General features: G+C 39.5%; 1 protein-coding gene across 3 annotated transcripts in view; it reads right to left on the bottom strand.

Annotated features, from left to right (window-relative positions):
• Positions 1-678: 678 nt before the first annotated feature.
• Positions 679-18409, bottom strand: part of KCNQ3 (potassium voltage-gated channel subfamily Q member 3) — a 187089-nt gene continuing 169358 nt past the window's right edge. For 2 of the 3 annotated variants that reach the window (XM_068155518.1, XM_068155520.1), the window contains 6 exons: positions 14072-14259; positions 13043-13145; positions 10164-10295; positions 8893-8991; positions 8385-8469; positions 1499-7289 (listed from right to left, as the gene is read on the bottom strand). In XM_068155518.1, the coding sequence (XP_068011619.1) occupies positions 6552-7289; positions 8385-8469; positions 8893-8991; positions 10164-10295; positions 13043-13145; positions 14072-14259 (1345 nt within the window). In that variant the 3' untranslated portion in view covers positions 1499-6551. Of the gene's footprint in view, positions 760-1498; positions 7290-8384; positions 8470-8892; positions 8992-10163; positions 10296-13042; positions 13146-14071; positions 14260-18409 lie in introns of those variants that run through there. The other variant, XM_068155519.1, reaches the window with a different exon arrangement.

Genomic DNA, 18409 nt, shown 5'->3' with positions numbered 1-18409 from the left:
AGGTACATGGAATACAGCAGTACATAAAGCCTCTTGCAAATCTACCTCTCTTATATGCCTCTTAGTACAGCACATCTGTTTGCACCTCTGCCATCAGAGGCTAAGATGCAATGGAGATGGAAGCACTGGTTTAAAAAAAATAAAAATAAAGAGAGCAAAGAAGCAAAATTAATCCAAACTTGTCTGAGAAGATTGAAGTAGTGAGGTGGGCTTTAAACTGAGGGGCTCGAAGTGATGGGTCCAGCGATGTTTTGGGGAAAGGTGATGTTTCACATGCTCTCTCCCTGTCTCATTCAGGACAGCTACCTTTCACCATTTTCTCTGAACGGGTTGGATGGAACTCATCCCATCTTGTTCAGCAATCTAAAAGATATGTTTTTATCCAAGCTGGTCATCTTCATCTCTTTAGTTAAGAAAGACACCAGTTAGAGACAGGCATCATCTGAGAGAGGGATTCTGGGTCATTTGATGTAGGAGTGATTGGACCATGCTCTGAAAAGTGCTGATTTTCCTTCCCCAAAAGGGGCCTGGGGCCTAACAAGAACAGAAACTCCTATCTTCAACTTGATATTGATCTATTACTTGACTTGTAACTCAGAGAAATCAAGTCATGCTCAGCCAAACAGGCTGCGCAAATGTTCCTCTCCTTCCATACTCACCAATCCTTGGCTCCTCTGAGCCAAGCAAATTTTGTTTTGTGCATGTGCAGGCACTTCCTGTGCCTTTTCCAAGGAAACGTGGGAACTTCCAAACCAGCAGCTAGGAGAAAAAAACAACATATCCTCTATATATGCACACATATATATAATACTACTAAAATGTTATCTCCAGCCAAAACTACAGAGACAGTTGTTTGTAGAAAAGAGCTGAGTATTCCTCAGCAATACTGTCCTATTTGTGTAAGAGGGCAAGACATTTTAAATAGTTCATGTGGTCCCACAGTTTTGCTGGAGGCAAGTGAGCAGCCTTCTGGCAATTGTACACATCAGGAAGACAGACAGACAGCTGAAGATGCAAGGCCAAGACCACACAGAAATGCAACAACAGGATCAGGGACAGAATTCAGGCAACTGAACTCTCAACCTAGTCCTCTTGCCAGCTGTTAAATTCCCTGCAGAGGATATTTGGAGCAGCCTTGTGCCATTACTATGTTCTCTATATTTTTTTATGTAACTTCATCATATTTTAGCACATTAATGTCTCTAATATGAATAGATTTGTCCATACTTTTCATTTTTACCACATGTATGATCAAAGCCATATAAACTGCATGCCCACAAAATCAAAGGAGTCACAAATAATTGGACCTACTGCATGCTATAACAGGGCGAGCTGTGGAAGCCAGATAAAGTCTACTTGTAGGTATGAATTCAGTCCTGCAAAGATCAGGTCAAAAGGATCTTTGTTAGTGTCTTTGCTGTGGGGAGATTTGCTGCTGTGTTCTTTGAATATGTGTGAAGATATCACAATTTAAGCGAAACCAACTTCCTCCACATCATAATTGAAATTTCTATTTATTAATAAGTGGTGCAGTTTTTAAAGACAGAACATAAAAAAATCAGTTAAGAAGTATTGTTTGCATAATATATTGAAATAAACATATTAAAGTTGTTCAAATATTGGACAGTGCCAGAATATAAATTACACATACAGTTTAAAAATTACAATAAATAATATTATAAAGAGCACTAAAGGCCACTTGTATAAAAGTTGTGTTCCCTTGTCAGCCAGAATCTGAAAAGCATCTTTGTAGCATGGAGAAATTTCAGTGAGCAAGGCACAAATACTAGTAATAATAAGATGCCAGGACTAGAAAACAAAATGCAGTTGGCTATGTAACCTTCAGTCTCAGCATATTCTTGACAATGGAAATAAAATCCCACTTCCAGTATTTTGCTTCACTTAGCTTCAGAGGGAAGCTGCTAAAAGCTGAATTGGGAGGGATCAGATCTTACAGCCTAACTAATCAGAAGCAGCAGTGCTAACCCAGGATCTTCATTCCCACAATGCCCAGATAAAAACACTTGAAAATGCCCCTTTTTTCTTCTGCACCTCTGATAATTGTCTTCAAAGGTGAACACCCACATTCAGTTGAGCTCATGAGAAAGTGATATCACAGCAAATTTAGGATGTGCTGAAGAAAATGAAATTTTGCAGCTCAAACACCTAAAGCTTAGTTTTGGGGAGGGGGGGGCTGTGGGGTGCAAGGAATCAAGATCCAGCTCTTTCTTACATATTCTGCACTAAGCAAGACAAATTCAGTTCTTACATAAGCAAATGTGACAACCCTGAAACAACTGGGCTCCCAGCAGGGCTGAACTTCCTCCTTAATCTGCATTTTCTGATTGCTTTAGGCTGTGATCTTGTAAATCGATTGGGCCACGGTGCTTGCCTGAAGGCCACAAGTCAGCAGCCCTGCTGTGCACAGGTTCAGACATGAATTAGTTTGCAGCACTGCTAGGCCACAATTCGAAGCAGAAAAAATGTAAAACTATTTCCACTCTGAACCGTAACAATGCAGCAAAGTTACAGATAGAAATAGAGCAAGTATAGCAAAAGTCAGTTTAGGGACTTTTCAATCAATCTCTCCACATGCTGAATTCCCTTGTATTTTGATAGGAGCCAGACATCAATTCAGTGCAGGGAAAAGCCAAGGCAAGGACAATAGCCATTATCTGACTAGATTATTTTTTTTTAAAGGACTAACTCCTCCAGTGGAGCATAAATCACATGTTCTGTATGTGTGTACTTTTAACTAAACATTCACTTCTGCCTTAATGAAATACTCTGAGTGTGAATCTAAAGTGAGGAAACTTGACTGATAGTGATGCTGTAAAGACAGGCACACAGTGTAAACACAGATTTCACCTTTTCAAAAACTTTCAGACGTGTGTCACTTGTTAGTGACTGAAAAATCAGTGCAAAAATGTAGCTAAGAAAAACATCTCCAGATCAGCTCTGTCTTTCACAAGAAAATTCATCAATAAAGGCAGATTGATACCTGGTTCTGCTCCCAGAACCTCAGTGTGAGTTTTCTTGCTGACTTCAAGGAGAACAGAGGAGAGCCCCATACTTTATGACAATGAAAAACATTTCAGGGCCTGAAATAAATTCTTGGCTACTCGTAGGAGCTAATGTTCATCAAAGAATAGACTCCAATAGTTAATTCTCTTTATTGTTAACCATAGATAAATGAATTCTCAGTATCAGTCTTAGACACTAGGAAGATCAGACCCAAATAAAATGGACCGTTGTTAAACCGAAACACAAAGGGAAGAAGACATAAATTTCATCAATTCCTAGTATGAAGACTACAATTGAGTTAAATGCCTCTCTCATATGAAATTATTAATTCATTGATTCATTATGATTCATTGTATGTAGTGAACTTATGCCACAAAACAAGTCCTGACTTCTTAAATGTCGCCAGTGTCAATAGCATCAGACACTTTTGTCTTGTCCAGTACCTCTGGCAGGCATATAAGCTGTAGCTCAAGTTTGTGCATTCCCTAAACTGAATCTCAGCTGGAATCTGATAGAGCTGTTGTGCACATTCCATATCAGGGATGGTCTCCAGATATCACCTTGCTAGAGACATCAAGACACATACCTGTTTTCAGCATAGACAGCAGAACTGCTGTACACCCTGTTTTTAATCTAGATAATGTAGAAGGCAGAGAGCTGCTAAGCTCTTCTACCTTCTGAACAGAGCAGTGACTGTTCTCAGGGCAAAATAGTGAGATAGAAAACAAAAATATTAAAATGAGCTAATCAGACCTTCCTTGACCCTCTTCTTGGGCCACTTCCAGAGGATCCAGAGACATCCACTGCAGAGGGTCTTGCTGAGTTTTCCGCCAGTGCCTTTTAAGAAGAGACAGATCTCATCTGGCCAGTTAGCACATTAAATATCTTATGATGTGGCTACAAATACCTGACCTAGTGCTTTTAAGCTGCATGTAGTAAACTGTTGCTTACAGCCCATAGAAATTGCTAACCCAAAGACAGTTCAGCTGCTGAGTCTCCACAGTTCAGGGCAGCCCTAATCAATCCCACTTTCTTTGGGGCTGTACTCTGTAGGCAGGTGAAGACTCATCCAAGTCTATGGCCTTGTTTGGATTTTCTCTTGGAAAGAACATACCTTTATAATGAAGGGATTTAAGAATTTTCAGCCAGGTTTAATACTGAAGAAGATTTCCTTTATATGACCTGGCATGGCAGAGATCTGAGAGACCTGAACTGAGGAATCTGAAGGGGAATTGGGCAGGGAACTACAGAGCACAGCCGACGCCAAAGACACTCACAAACAAATTTGTCAGATTTTGCTTGGTGTTTGGCTGCCTTGAGTTTTGATTGCTCAGATCTAGAAAGCATTTTAAGAAGGGCCCAACTCAAATTAAATCAGCAGGAACGCCAGGCACTTGACATAGAAGAAAAATGAAACAGGCTTGTCTAACATATACAATGTTAAAAGCAGTTTTCATTCTTTTTCATTGATTTTTGCTGTGAGAGTTAGCTTTTACAAGCTGCCACAGACATGCATTACAATGTCTGAAAGGCTGCAGCAGCTGCAATTCAGGTATTTCCAAGAAATCACCGATGGCCAAAGAATTCTCAATATGCCAAATTATAATGAATTATAATTTTGTCAACTAGTTTTATTCTCTTTCAGAAACTGCACCGAGCACAGATTACCTTTCAGGTCACTGGCTATTTTTTCAATTATGCAATTACTAAAATTGTGCCTCATGTCATCATAGTTACTGGCCTCAGAATTAGCCCCATGGACTCAGCTTAGTCTTCAAAGGTTGTAACTGGTCTGCATTATTTACTCAAGTAACCAGAGCAATTTGTTCTCGCTGTAAATTTGTCCCAGAAGGATGATTTAACTAAAGACACAGATGAACTAAAGCAATCCTAATCTTTTAGATGTTTCTTAAATGGAGAATGAACAATGAAGGTAATGCCCGCATAGGCTTCCCACTGACCGTAGGTGCCTCTGATCATCTGCTCCCTTTGAAATCAGCAGAAATTTGGCCATTGTAGATAATCGAGTTAAAGATGTGATTAAACTCATCCTAAACTTGATATGTGTCTGTGCTCACCAACTGTACTGATTAGTTTTCCACAAGCCCTAAAGAGTGCATAGCCATAAAACTTGACATCAGATGGATGCTGTTTCACAAACACTTGGGTTGACGTCAGAAAAGAGCATAGACTGTTTGGACAGACTAGTTTCACTAGCTATATAGATAGTACATTCCTGCTGTAGTGGTGAGATCATTGAAAGCTTCCTGCACTGTTCCCAGTGGGCTGGGTTGTTTTCCTGCTCTCTCTCAACAGAATTTGCAATTCCCATGAAAAAATATTAGGCCGAGGCCTACTTGAACATTCTTAACCTTCTGTTGCTCAGGGGAAAGTGACATACATTGATCTTCCATATGGCACACATTAATGGATTTGGAGAAGTCCATTTTCAAGAGAAACACTACACAGAAACAGATCCTAGGAGCATCCCACATTGTGGAAGTCCCAGGGAACAGAGCAGTGATACTCTGCACATCTCAGGCTGTACAGAGTGTGTGGCAAATAGTGAACTGAGCCTTACAACCTGTGTTTATGCACGGAAGCTTAACTTCCAATTAACAGATTGGGAAACTGAGACAGTTACATTATGTACCTTGCTTAGCAGGGAAAAAAAAAAAGTCACTAAAAAGAGTGTAGTGTAAAAACCTGGAGTTTCCTAAACTCAACAACTTTCTTTTTCAAACAGAAAGAAAAATTGGTTCCACAGGTAGCAAATGGGCTCAGCAAATGATTTTCTACAAACCAGCATTCTAGTCAAGTTTTGAGCAATGTCTTGAACACTGATGAAGATTTTCAAAGTAGTTTGAGGAACTTATATTTACATTTTATAATAAATAGTCATGATCAGTCCCACAGAATTTTAACTGCTGTCCTTAATTTTGCTTTGACATTGTATTTCATAAAGAGCTATATAAAAGATCACATGAGAAATATTTGATTCACAAAATTGTTTCAGAAAGGTCATTTGCTTTGGCTCAGCTTTCTTCCTGCTTTGAATATTAGATGTCCTTGGCTAGGTTGGTTAGAGATTTATTTACTTACACTGGAAAATGGACTCAGACATGTGTTTCCATACAGGGATATTGCTCCTGAAAATATTTTTACTTTGCTGCTCTGTTTACAAAATGTAGCAAGGACCACCATATCTTGCCTGTTATCAATCCACCATTGTATTGAAGAGTATCAGAGAGATATGTATCATAGAAGAAATCAGCTGTACCATTTATATAGGGTAAAGTCATGCAAACCATGCTCAAAACTAAGCTCCTTAGTTTTGGTAGCATGAACAAAACTGCATTAGTAAATTGTATGAAATGGTGCAGAATGACTACCACTAATATCACATGCATCTTATGCAGCCATTGGTGTTTTGAACTAGTAAGCTTTGGGTGTAGAGTAAGTGAGATATACAAAGTATGCTTACATTACATGGAGAAGTCAACCAGTGACCGCCCCCACACATATTTTTAAACTGGCTTATTTGAAGGGGTCCATACTGAATCTGAAATCCCATCTCCTGTAGAAGACAAAGGCATGGAGCCACTTGGTGTGAAAGGGTCGGTGTCTGTGTCCGTTTCCCCCTCTGCTAGGTAGCGTTTCTCTCTCATCCACGCTGATCCTCCATTGGGGCCAAACGGGAAGTCGTCTCTCTCTTGGGAGATACTGAAGCCACTTGGCGAGCGCTCAAGTTCCTCGTGGTTGACGGAGAGAAGGGACAATGGAGTATCGCTGTCTCTTGTTAAGCTCCTTCTCTGCCTTGGAGACACCTTATCTGAGTAAGGGCTTTGTAGGTCTCCTTGGGAGTGGTAGCTAACCTGGGAGTCCATTAATGTAAATATAGGCAAAACTGTTGGTCTTTCTGCATATGAAGTTGAAGAAGGTGTGGCTTGCATTTTGCCAGAGTTTTGCCCACCTATTGATAAAGGTTGTGAATGAGTCATATGACCATGTGCTGAAAAACCATAAGGACTAACTTTGTTGACTGGAACCTGCTGGAAATTATAAGGAGTTTCATGAGCACTCTGCTCAGTGTATTTATATATTATTGTTTTTAATTCAGAATATTTGTTATCTTCTCTCCTCTCCTTTGCAGGAGAAGCAGTTTCTTTCAGTGGACTTATCTCAGCGACTTGTATTTGTAGCTGTTCCATATGATGCATATGCATATCAACAAGAAAATCCAGTTTCTTTCCCATGTCATTAACCTGAAAAAAAACAAAGTCATGATATTGTCCCGAGTTAATTGTTCAACAAAAGAGTTGCTGCTTTCACATGTGCACTGCCCCCAGCTGTGGTGTGCTGCCATCTTTATTAATTCATGAAGGTATTTTATAGGATAATCTCAACTTTCCCCTGGACTTCAAGGGATGCCAGTTTTTCCTCTAACTGCCTCAGATTACCCAATCCTATGAACTATGCTAAAAAACTCCTTAGCTTAGTCCACATGTCCCAACTAAAGATCATGGTGAGAGTCTTGCTGCCATATATAATGGTATTCATTCAATGGGTTTCCAAATACATACTTCTCAGTTTACTAAGTTATTGAAGGAAAAAATAACAACACTGTTTTGTGATAATTGGTACAAGATCTGTGCGACTCTAAGCATCACAGAATCAACAAGGTTGGAATAGACCTCAAAGATCATCAAGTCCAACCTATCACCCAAGACCTCATGACTACTAGACCACGGCTCTAAGTGCCACCTCCAATCCTCTCTTGAACACCTCCAGGGACGGTGACTCCACCACCTCCCTGGGCAGACCATTCCAATGGCCAACAACTTTCTCTGTGAAGAACTTTCTCCTCACCTTGAGCCTAAACCTCCTCTGGTGCAGCTTGAGACTGTGTCTGCTCATTCTGGTGCTGGTTGCCTGGGAGAAGAGACTAACCCCCTCCTGGCTACAGCCTCTCTTCAGGTAGTCGTAGAGAACAATAAGGTCTCCCCTGAGCCTCCTCTTCTCCAGGCTAAACAATCCCAGCTCCCTCAGCCTCTCCTTGTAGGGCTTGTGCTCAAGGCCTCTCACCAGCCTCACTGCCCTTCTGTGGACATGTTCAAGAGTCTCAATGTGCCCTTCTTAATTTAAGGGGTCCAGAGCTGGACATAGTACTCAAGGTGTAGCCTAACCAGTGCTGAGTACAGGGACACAATGACTTCCCTGCTCATCTGGCCACACTATTTCTGATGCAGGCCAGGATGCCATTGGCCTTCTTGGCCACCTGGGCACACTGCTGGCTCATGTTCAACCAGCTGTCAATCAGTACCCCCAGGTCCCTTTCTGTTTGGCATGAAATTACATACCTGTCGTTCAACTTTAACAAATTTGCCCATCATACTTTGGTCTTCAGTGTCTGCTGTGGATGCTTTGGCTACATATGGATCATTTCTATAAATAATTAATGACTCTATTAGTGTTCATATTTTCTTTGCATACCAGTAAATAATTTACATCAGAAAACAGGTTTACTAGCTGAATGTTAGAAATTCAGCATATCAGCAATCAAATGTGCATGTTTCATATATAATCACATTTCCAAAACATAAGGAAGAAGAGTTAGACATTTAAAAAGACATTAGGTTTGGATTTCCATCATACATTGCTTTTAGGGAAGTTTGTGTCTTTCTGTCTTAATGTCTACACACACTTATATATATACACACACATATATATTCTCAGTTTCAGTGTACTCTCAGTTTCATTGCTATAACAGTGTACTGGCTGGATAAATGAAGATAATGCTTCTTTACATGAATAAACTTTTGGTTTCCCTTTTGGACTGTGCAAAATACTAGGCATAAAAAAATTCACCTGGGAGACTGTTGTGAAGGGTAAGAAAAAGCTCCTCCCTTTTGGGATTTCTTATGCTTGGGAGTAGATGGAGGTCCAGGTGTAAAAATCATATCTACTCTGAAAAAAAGAAAAAGTGCAACTGCATAAGTCCATCTCTAAATGCTAACACATGATAGAAAAAATAAGGCATCTGTGCAGCAAAGCATCATATGGAGGGTCATGATGCGTTTGTTGTGCTCCGGATCCACAATCAATACACTCAGTTGTGAATACCTGGGAATTCCATGGCAATTAATTAATTATCTAGCTCACTGTTTTTCAGCTTTAACATTTGAAACACATTACTTCCTTTCCTTCGAGGAAACAAAATAGCACTGTTGCCAAAAAAAAAACCTACCAATAATAGCTGCTCCTAAAATTGTCTGGAGACACCCATCGGCTTGTGTGATGGGTCGTGGAAATCATAAAGTGGTTAAAGGTGGCAATCCCTGACACTCTTAATAAACCAACAGCTTTCTAGAAGTTATTGTATCTAATTATCAGGTTTGGGGGGGTTGATTGTTTCATTTATTTATTTATTATTCTTTTGGTTTGAGTGACTGGGGGGTTAGGGAATGTGGACAGTGCTGTTCAACAGGCACATACACACACAGCTCAAGCTCTGAAATGAGCAATATGGCTCAGGATGCAAGCAGCACAAATTGTTGTTGAAATGCTTCAAATGCACATCATGTTGAACCATTTCTGTGAGGAAACAACTATGGGGGCAGATTGCACCTGATCAGTCACAAGGGCCTGAATTTCCAATGTAGTTTTGGTTTTTTTTACATAGGTCAATTTACATCTGAGTGAAGGGGATGTAAAACTTTCTGTGCTGATGGATTTTTGCATTTGTACAAGATGTTTCAACAAGGCACAGTTCAGCAGAGAATCCAGCCCAAAGCCAACCTCAGGTAGAGCATCTATTATTTATCATCTGTTAAAGCTGGAGAAGGGGAGAAGCTTTGTCCCCAGTCAAATAAAGCAATGGTCAAGCAAATTCACAGGATTTTTTAACTCAAATTGCCTTGTTCTAAATATGAGCCAGTGGTCTCTTTTGCTGCCATTACCCCTTCTAGTTGCTCATTTGCCTTTATTCTTTGGGTAAAGGTCTGGGTTTTATTGACCAGCTACACTACACAAAGACATAGTGCCTGTACGTGTGTACTTCCACACACACAAATAGCTAATTATGCTTTTATTTTGCCAGCACAGCTATGCAGGTTCCCCATTTGTCAGAGGATTCTTACCTTGCCTGAAGATACTTGATTCTGGAAAGCATATCAAGATGCCCTGCTGAGTATTGCTCTATCACATCCTTTACATCATAAGGCCTCAAAGTCTCCTTGAATTTTTTTTTATAGAGACGAAACTGTAGTATTCTGTGAAATAAACAGAAAAATTATTAACTTAGATAAACTCCATATGGATAACTTGCAGCTTTATTGAATAAGTGCTGTGGATGTTTAGAAATGTGGCATGCTATTTCAAAACAAGGTAATAAGAATCTCTAATATCATACCACATCTGTAAATATATGAAAGTTGTTTTTTCATAATTGCTAGGCTAAACCAGATTATCCACACAAAATGTCTTTTTCATCAGTATCATTACAACATGGCTAAACATCTAGAAAATCATGGAATTTCATTTTGAGCAACACAAGTCATGGGAGATTTTGAAGCTGTGAAGCTGAAGATGCCTTTTTATGCTTTAGCCTATTGTAAGGCTAATACGTAGTATATATGATACTGAAGCATTTTCAGCTTGATTTCCATTTTGCACCTGGGAAAGTTTCAGATATGAAATGTTAATTGGAGAGTATTGTGAAAGCTAAGTCAGCAGCAGATCAAGTTGTGGAGAAAAGAAAAAATGTTAGAATTTCATGGAGTGTTCTTATAAATCCAGCAGTATAACATTATAGCTATTGTTGAATAATGGCAATAATTGCTGTTATTATTACTGTTGTTTAAAATGATCATAGTAATTAAGAACCAGTGCTGGTCAGAACACTTGAACACTGACATTCTCTTTTTTTGCCCAATTCTTTCCTGTTTATGCATTAGTTTACACTATTATGGCTTGCTAGACTGAACAAACAGCCAAGAAATATATTAAGTGCATGAAAAGAATTTTGACCTTGGGTTCTGCGAGCTTACTTCCTCAGTAAAGTCTCCATGTTCTTATTGGTTTGAGTTGGGGAATTGCTATTCTCTGTTGTGATTCTAACCAGTTGGGTCTTCTTTTCAAGTGTTTTTTGGGTTTTTTTTAACCTTTCTAGAATCTGTATAAACTGTTATTTAACAAAGATAATTCTATTATGACATTTTTAAGTGTTTTCAACTCATTAATTCTGTTGCTTATAAATGTGTCAAGATACACCTATTTTAGACAAACTATGTATGATAACAGCAAATCAATAAAAAAACCTATAACTGATGAATGGGAATCACACTGCTAGCAATTTCAATGTTAAATCTCCTTGATCATGATCTGAGACCCCAATATGTGGTTTTGACTGAAAGAATTACTTACCATTAGCACTGAGGGTCTTATTAAACCATGAAAACAAACAAAAGCCAAAACACACCAATAAAAGAAAAAAACCCCACCCAAACCCCCAACAAACCACCAAAACCCACCAAAAAAACCACCAAGGGCAAAAGAAACTCAAACTTGACCCATGAATGAGTTTAAATGGAAATTACATTCATCAATTAGATTTTGATGGGATGGAAAGGTAGTTTTGCAAAGATAATAGGCAAATGTCTCATGGAGATGCATCTGGAAACCAGGATAGTAGCAGAGTCTCTGTTTGAAAGCAAGCAGGGAAAAAAAAGGGAAAAACTATGGGGGAAGTAGGGATGAAGAAAATTCCAGCTGGAGGGAAGCCTGTGGAAACATGGCTTTCAAGCAAGCTTTAGAAAACTATCATTTTTTAATGACTGGTTCTGCACCCAATTGGAAGCAAATCAGAAGATATATTATGGTTATATACTTGCAAACATCTTCCTTGAAACTTTTTTAAGAAGATAATTTTACAGCACTTGCAGACTTGCAGCATTTCACCTGAAAGGCAGTAACTCCTGGGCTCAAAACTTTGCAGCTTCTGGGATAAAAAGCAATTGTAGTGAAAGCAGAGTATTCTCCTATGGGGACATTTTTCAAGGGAAGAGAGTAAAAAATATTGAGTGGAGGCGTTAACAGAGCCTCAGTGAATGAATTCTGTCTGCTCAATGTGAACATTATCGTGATTTAGTAGGAGTTTTCTAACCCTAGGGAATACCTCTTGTAATATGAAAATAGAGGTGACATGTCACGAGCTGAAGACTGCTGAAATGAAGACTTCCCCATCTTTTAAAAAATGACAGGTGAAAGTATACTGCACACTCAAACAATTGTGAATAAAGAAGAGTTGAGTCAGTTCAGAGTTTATTGTTTAACAAAAATTCCAGTTTTACACAAAACAGTGCAGTCACTGGATTGAACACGATATCCTATTTAAGGCATATTTTAATTTAGAACTGTATAGAATCATAGAATCAGTCAGGGTTGGAAGGGACCACAAGGATCATCTAGTTCCAACCCTCCTGCCATGGGCAGGGACACCTCACATTAGATCAGGCTGGCCAGAAAATACTATTCTACAGTAAATACATTTGTGATATATATTGCAAAAATGGCATGGTCAGTGTTACTGAAAAACTTTTTCCATTCTGTATATTTTCAAAGAGGACCTTAAATAAAGTCTGTCTTATGCTTTTCAAAATAGCTAGACTTATTTAATCTATTTAATTTATATTATAAAAAAAAAAGCAGTAGCTATGTATCATAGAATCATAGATTCATAGAATGGTCTGGGCCGGAAGGGACCTCCAAAAGGTCATCTAGTCTGACCTCCCTGCAGTCCACAGGGACATTCCCAACTAGACCAGATTGCCCAGGGCCTCAGCGAGCCTCACTTTGAATATCTCCAGGGAAGGGGCTTCAACCACCTCCCCAGGCAACCTGCTCCAGTGTTCCACTACCCTCATGGGAAATCGACATGTAGCAACATGGTAGTGTAATTTCCTGAAGCATAAGCATTCAAAGTCAGAGCAAAGAACTGAGGAGCATCAGGGACATTTACCTGACAGCTCGGATGGCTGTCTTGAATGTTGGAATCATGTCTTCCATAAGGAAGTCGTTACTGTCGCCTCTCTCTTCTGCCATGGGCTCCCCTGTTCCTGCATCTGCAAAGCAGGCCAAAAAAAAATGCTGTGTGAACATCTGACCACACAGTATTTAAAGGGAGGTCTGGCTGCCTAAAATACTACATAAATTAAGTGCATTTTAGTAAAGGAACACTTCTTGCAGATTCCCACATTATTTGAGGGTTCTCCTCTCAGATTCCAGCCTTTCTGAAACATTGGAAACATTTCTTCCTTTCCAATGGATTTAGAAGTTCCCACTCTTAGGAGCTTTTACAATGCAAAATCTTAGCCAAAATTATTTCATGTAAAGCTACAACTGGTTTAGAAGCTACAGGCCAAGTTCTCCCACTTTCACTGCTTGGAGTTCATGTACCTTCTTGGAAAAGAGTAATCAAGTTCCCAGTGTGGACACTCAGATTACATCCACAGTAGTATGACCGTATACACTGATGCCAGCTGGCACAACAAAAAAGAAATTTGTATTTGGACACCATTTCAGAACTACCAGCAAGAAGAGGAAATTCTGTGCTCAGGGAAACTGAGAGGAAAAATGCCCTATGATACAAAAAGCTAGGGCAGGTATGGATGCAGTCTAGGAGGGAGCAGCATTAGCATAGCATCCATGTTGATAAAACAAGCTGTGACAGCATGTGCTTTTTAGGGGGTAGAGTTTCACTCCCCAGTGTGTGCTTTCTTTCTCCAGGTCAAATCGGTTGATTCCACCACTGGCTTTATCCCATGTCCCATTTGTTGGTTTTATGGACGGCCATTGCCTTATTTCAAACACCATGTTGCTTGCACTCCGGCATTCATTTCCTGGGGCTTTCCCAAGTGTGCTGTGTAAAACCAAGGCCCAGCCATGCTTGGCCCATAAAGTCACAAACCTTCAACAGAAGATGAAGAGAAAGAAAGTAAAATGGGGAGGACAGGGGATAGACAGAAAGAAATCAACACAGGTGGGCTACCTTCTGAGCTTTGCCAAAAAGCGTACGCTTTCATTCGGAATGCAGTGCGAAAACGTTCCTTATTATTCAAGACAACATTCTTAGGCTCTTTTGAAGGACTTTCTTCAATGGCATCTACATTCAGAGGGGTAAATAGCTTTCCTTTAGTATTGGTACCACGAACCCGATCCAAGAGACCCAGCTTTTGGCTACAAAATAAGCAAAAGTAATCATTTTCCTCCTTTGTACACTTCTAACTTGTTTTACATTTTTTTTTCCACGATGCTTTAAGTATATAATGGGCTAAATAAATGTTTTGTTCACAAGGACACTGCTTGGGCTACCATAATATATCAATGTCTTTGTAAGCAACAGTTAAGCTCCACAATTAACTTCTTTTTATGAGCATTTCTTGTATCAGTGTTGAAAATGTTACCAGAGGGTCTTAATGTCTTCTCTATGTAATAGATCACAGTGCTTCAGCTCCCACAGGATGTCAGGAGCATTAGATTTATTATAAGAAGAGAAACACCACTCTCAGGCAGTTACAGTCGCTAATTATAAGGATGCTTTGCCTTCTCTGTTTAGTACTTGCTTTGATTACCAAGAGTGTGGCAGGCTATTAAGTTGATAACTCATAGAATCGCAAAATTATTTGGCTCAGAAGGGAACTTAAAAGTCATCTAGTTCCAACCTCCCTGACATGGTCAGGGACACCAGCCAGTAGACCAGGTTGTGCAAAGGCCCATACAACCTGGCTTGAACACATCCAAGAAGGGGGTGTGTCCACAACTTCTTTGGACAACCTGTTCCAGTGACTCACCATCCTAATAGTGAGGAATTTCTTCCTGTTATCTAATCTAAGTCTGCCCTCTTTCAGCTTAAAACTGTTAACTCCTTGTCCTATCATTACAATCCCTGATAAAATGTCCCTCCCCATATTTCCTGTTGTCCCCTGTTAAGTACTGAAAGGCCACAGTAACATCTCGCTAGAAGCCTTCTTTTCTCCAGACTGAACAACCCTCAGTCTCTCAGTCTATTTTCATAGGAGAGGTCTGTGTAGCCAAAGTAAAAAAAGAAGCCAGATATGCCATGAACCAAATAAATGATCAGCAAAACACTGGAAAGGCAACGCCAAGCAATTACTAGCAATGTGCTAAGGCAGACTACCCAGTTCTCTCCACCATTATCTTTCAGTCATCTTTCATTAGACTAGAAATTGAGGTGACCTATATGAATTGTAGTAAAGGGACATAGTTTGTTCCTCTGATGAGTCTTTGTGCAGTCTTCTTAGCAGATATACTGACCAAAGATACTTGTCCTTCACTAGCAACATATAGTTGGAATTGCATCTACCTGCCATCTTACCAGCATCAATGACACTTCTGATAGCCTGGTGACTGTAACGGTCCCAAGGACAATTACTAATACCACTGAAAAGGGCAACACAAAAGCAATTTGCTAGTGAGTCTATCAGCTTATATATGCTCCGAACAGTTTGTAGGTGATAGATGGTTTAATATTTGATTTGCTTTGTTGCTTAAATATTTGTTAGTTGCACATTTGTTTAAGAATTGTGGGACTAAGCCATGAGGAAAAAGCCTGCTGTGCCTGGACATTGCAGTGTGGGACAGCTCTAGGGGGACGTTACTTGTGTACACATGGTCAAGAGGCAGTTCTGTGTGGGACATTGGGTTGAGTAGGTTAAGTGAGGGTAAGGAAGAAGCCACCACAGCTGACAGGTCTCTGAGAGCCACTGATGGCAGCAGAGCTGAGCAGTGGTAGTGACCAGGAAAAAGATTTTGTAGGTATGCTTCGATGAAGACACTAAATTTGCTGGAAGGAGAGGCAAATGTAGGGAGGGTCTACAATGCAAGAACATATTGGAGAAAGATAAAGACTAATGTGCAAAACTTGCAAGTGAAGAGTTTCACAGAACTATACATATCCTCTATTTAAAGGAGTTATCTTGGTCAGATGGATTATTTTTATGTTCTATAATCTCTGGTGTCATTGATGCACCTCATTAAAATGAGGATCTATTTCTATCTCAGAGCTCTCTCTGTTGCAGTATCCCACCACAGTGGAAGTTCCTAGGATATTCTAGGTGAATAGTACTAATATTATTCAGAGTTTGCCTTAATGTAAGTTCCTGAGGAATTCATGACGTGGAGGGAAGGTAAAGCGCAGATGAATGGACAGAGCAAAAATCAAGGATTACATCTTTGTGGAAAAATATTGGATGCCTCTTGTTGATATCTGTGGCAAATAATTCACCACAGAATGTGTAAGGGCAGTCTCATGTTCAGTCTTAAGGACTTATTTAAAAAATAGTTTCATTGGTACTTGCTTTTAGGTTGGAATCTTGATCTGATTGATCCACTAAGGTGCTCTAACAGCTGAAGTGATGGTGAGAGTGGAGTCCCAACAAGTGATTTGTGCTCCACGAAGGGATATTCCTGTGCCTCTGCACCACTTTTACTTCCTTCTTTCAGAGGCCAGGTTCAAGGCAGTAGTGCTTTACAAGAAAGGCATCTGTGGCATGTCTCTGAAATTTGGATTCTGCAAGCACTTCAAGCACTCAGCTACCATACGTGAATATATAGAGGAGATGACCACAGCTGAGGAGCAAATTTGAAAGGGCATGAAAAATACAGTTGAGGAAGTCAGCTGGAGGAAGTCACTAGTCAGTTGAATGACTTTTATCTGTTTTTTTTTAAGAGGGTAAAGTAGGGAAAACAAATTATTATGTCTCATTAGTAATAAAATCAATGTTTGAAGGAGGAAGTAATTAGAAGGGTGAAACCATGGCACATCACTGAAAAGGATTTAATTCAAAGAAATGCACCAACAATCTGAGTGATATAAAGGGGTCAGCTCATAAGTCAATGAGCATGAAGATGTTACAGAGAGTGACCTTAAGAAGCCTTCAATGTGGAAAAAAAAAGACAGCATTTAAGCATGCTTGGCATGGTGGTGATCTTTGTAGACTGAAGGAGACTGTGAAGTAAGCTACACAAAGGAAAAAACTGAAGCAGTTTTAGGACCTATTCATAATTAGTAAAATAAAGACATTTTTCCCTAGGTCTGAAAAAATCATGTGTACAACAGGCTTGTTTTGGAGATTATCTTTTCTTCTTGGGGGGATTAACAGGTCACCAGTGACAGATGAATCTCAAATGAAAGGGGAGATTTTAGTCAGGATATCAAGACTGAATGTTTTGGTTCAAGAGTTTCTGGAGAGATCTCCCAGGATGAGAAGGAAGCTCCTAGAAGGATGAAATCTAGCAGGGAAACTCAGTTGATTTCAGATGATGAGGTGATTTCTCCAAAGGCAAGTTTTCACATCACACTGACTTTGTGCAATGTATTTAACATCACAAGATTTGGTTCAGTAACAGTGCAGAGAAGTTCTCAAGACAAGAATATGTTCAGGACAGAGAATCTGAAAGATGAAGAGGCAAAAAATAGGTGAGACAGAAGATTGCTACTGTTTATAGAAAGCATTTTAACATTTAATAGAATATAGTTGTCATTATATATGGCCTCTGATTCTTTCTTCAGAAACTTCTTAATCCCTCAAAATACATAACCAAATTTCTCACGGACTGACCTTCGAAACTGTTTTAATAACTCTTCCTTTCCAAAAGACAAAGAGGCATGAAGTGTATTACAAGGATCTATAGTAATCAGGCCACTAGGAAAAGGGTCAGTGCAGGATGCAAAGTATCCAAAAGGAAAATCTTGTGGGTTTCACTGGGGGGGAGGGATTTTGTTTGTGTTTGGTTTTGTTTTGTTGTGTTTTGTTTTTTTCTTGCACTATAGGACAGAAATATGGGCAATATGTGTAGTAATCTCTGCCATGGAACTACACAAGAATAGGAGAGTTCACAATTTGGTAGCTTTGTTATAGGTCAAATCAGGCCAACATATTCTCCTGCATTCCACACAAAAAGCTCTTTATGTGCAGTGATGTTTTGCAACACCTAGGGAGGGAAACTCATTTATGGGTTGAATTTATTTTATTTTTTTTTCTTTTGTGGGATGGAGTTTAAGGTAGATAATATGAACCAAAAGCATTCCCAAACTCTCTTTCTAGGGAGCTTCTCAGCTTTGCCAATTAAAAAGTGTCAGTTTAGGAACAAACTCACATTTGACCAGACACTTTTTTTTATCCAAGACCCTTGCCTTTACATTTTAGGCTTAGGAGCTGTATTAAGCTGATCTGTATTAAGCTGTTTAAAAAGTTGCATGTCCTGTCTTAAGATTTATCTTTAGACCCCTTTCTATAATTGGTGGGAATTAGTTACCAATTGATTAGGTAAATTAGCAACCTACAGAGTGCTATTCAGCTCCGTT

This window comes from Melanerpes formicivorus, unplaced genomic scaffold (genome assembly GCF_026170545.1).
Source record: "Melanerpes formicivorus ecotype bairdi unplaced genomic scaffold, bMelFor1.0.p_v2 SCAF_32, whole genome shotgun sequence".
Lineage (NCBI taxonomy): Eukaryota > Metazoa > Chordata > Aves > Piciformes > Picidae > Melanerpes > Melanerpes formicivorus.
This window is presented reverse-complemented; position numbering and strand designations above follow the sequence as displayed.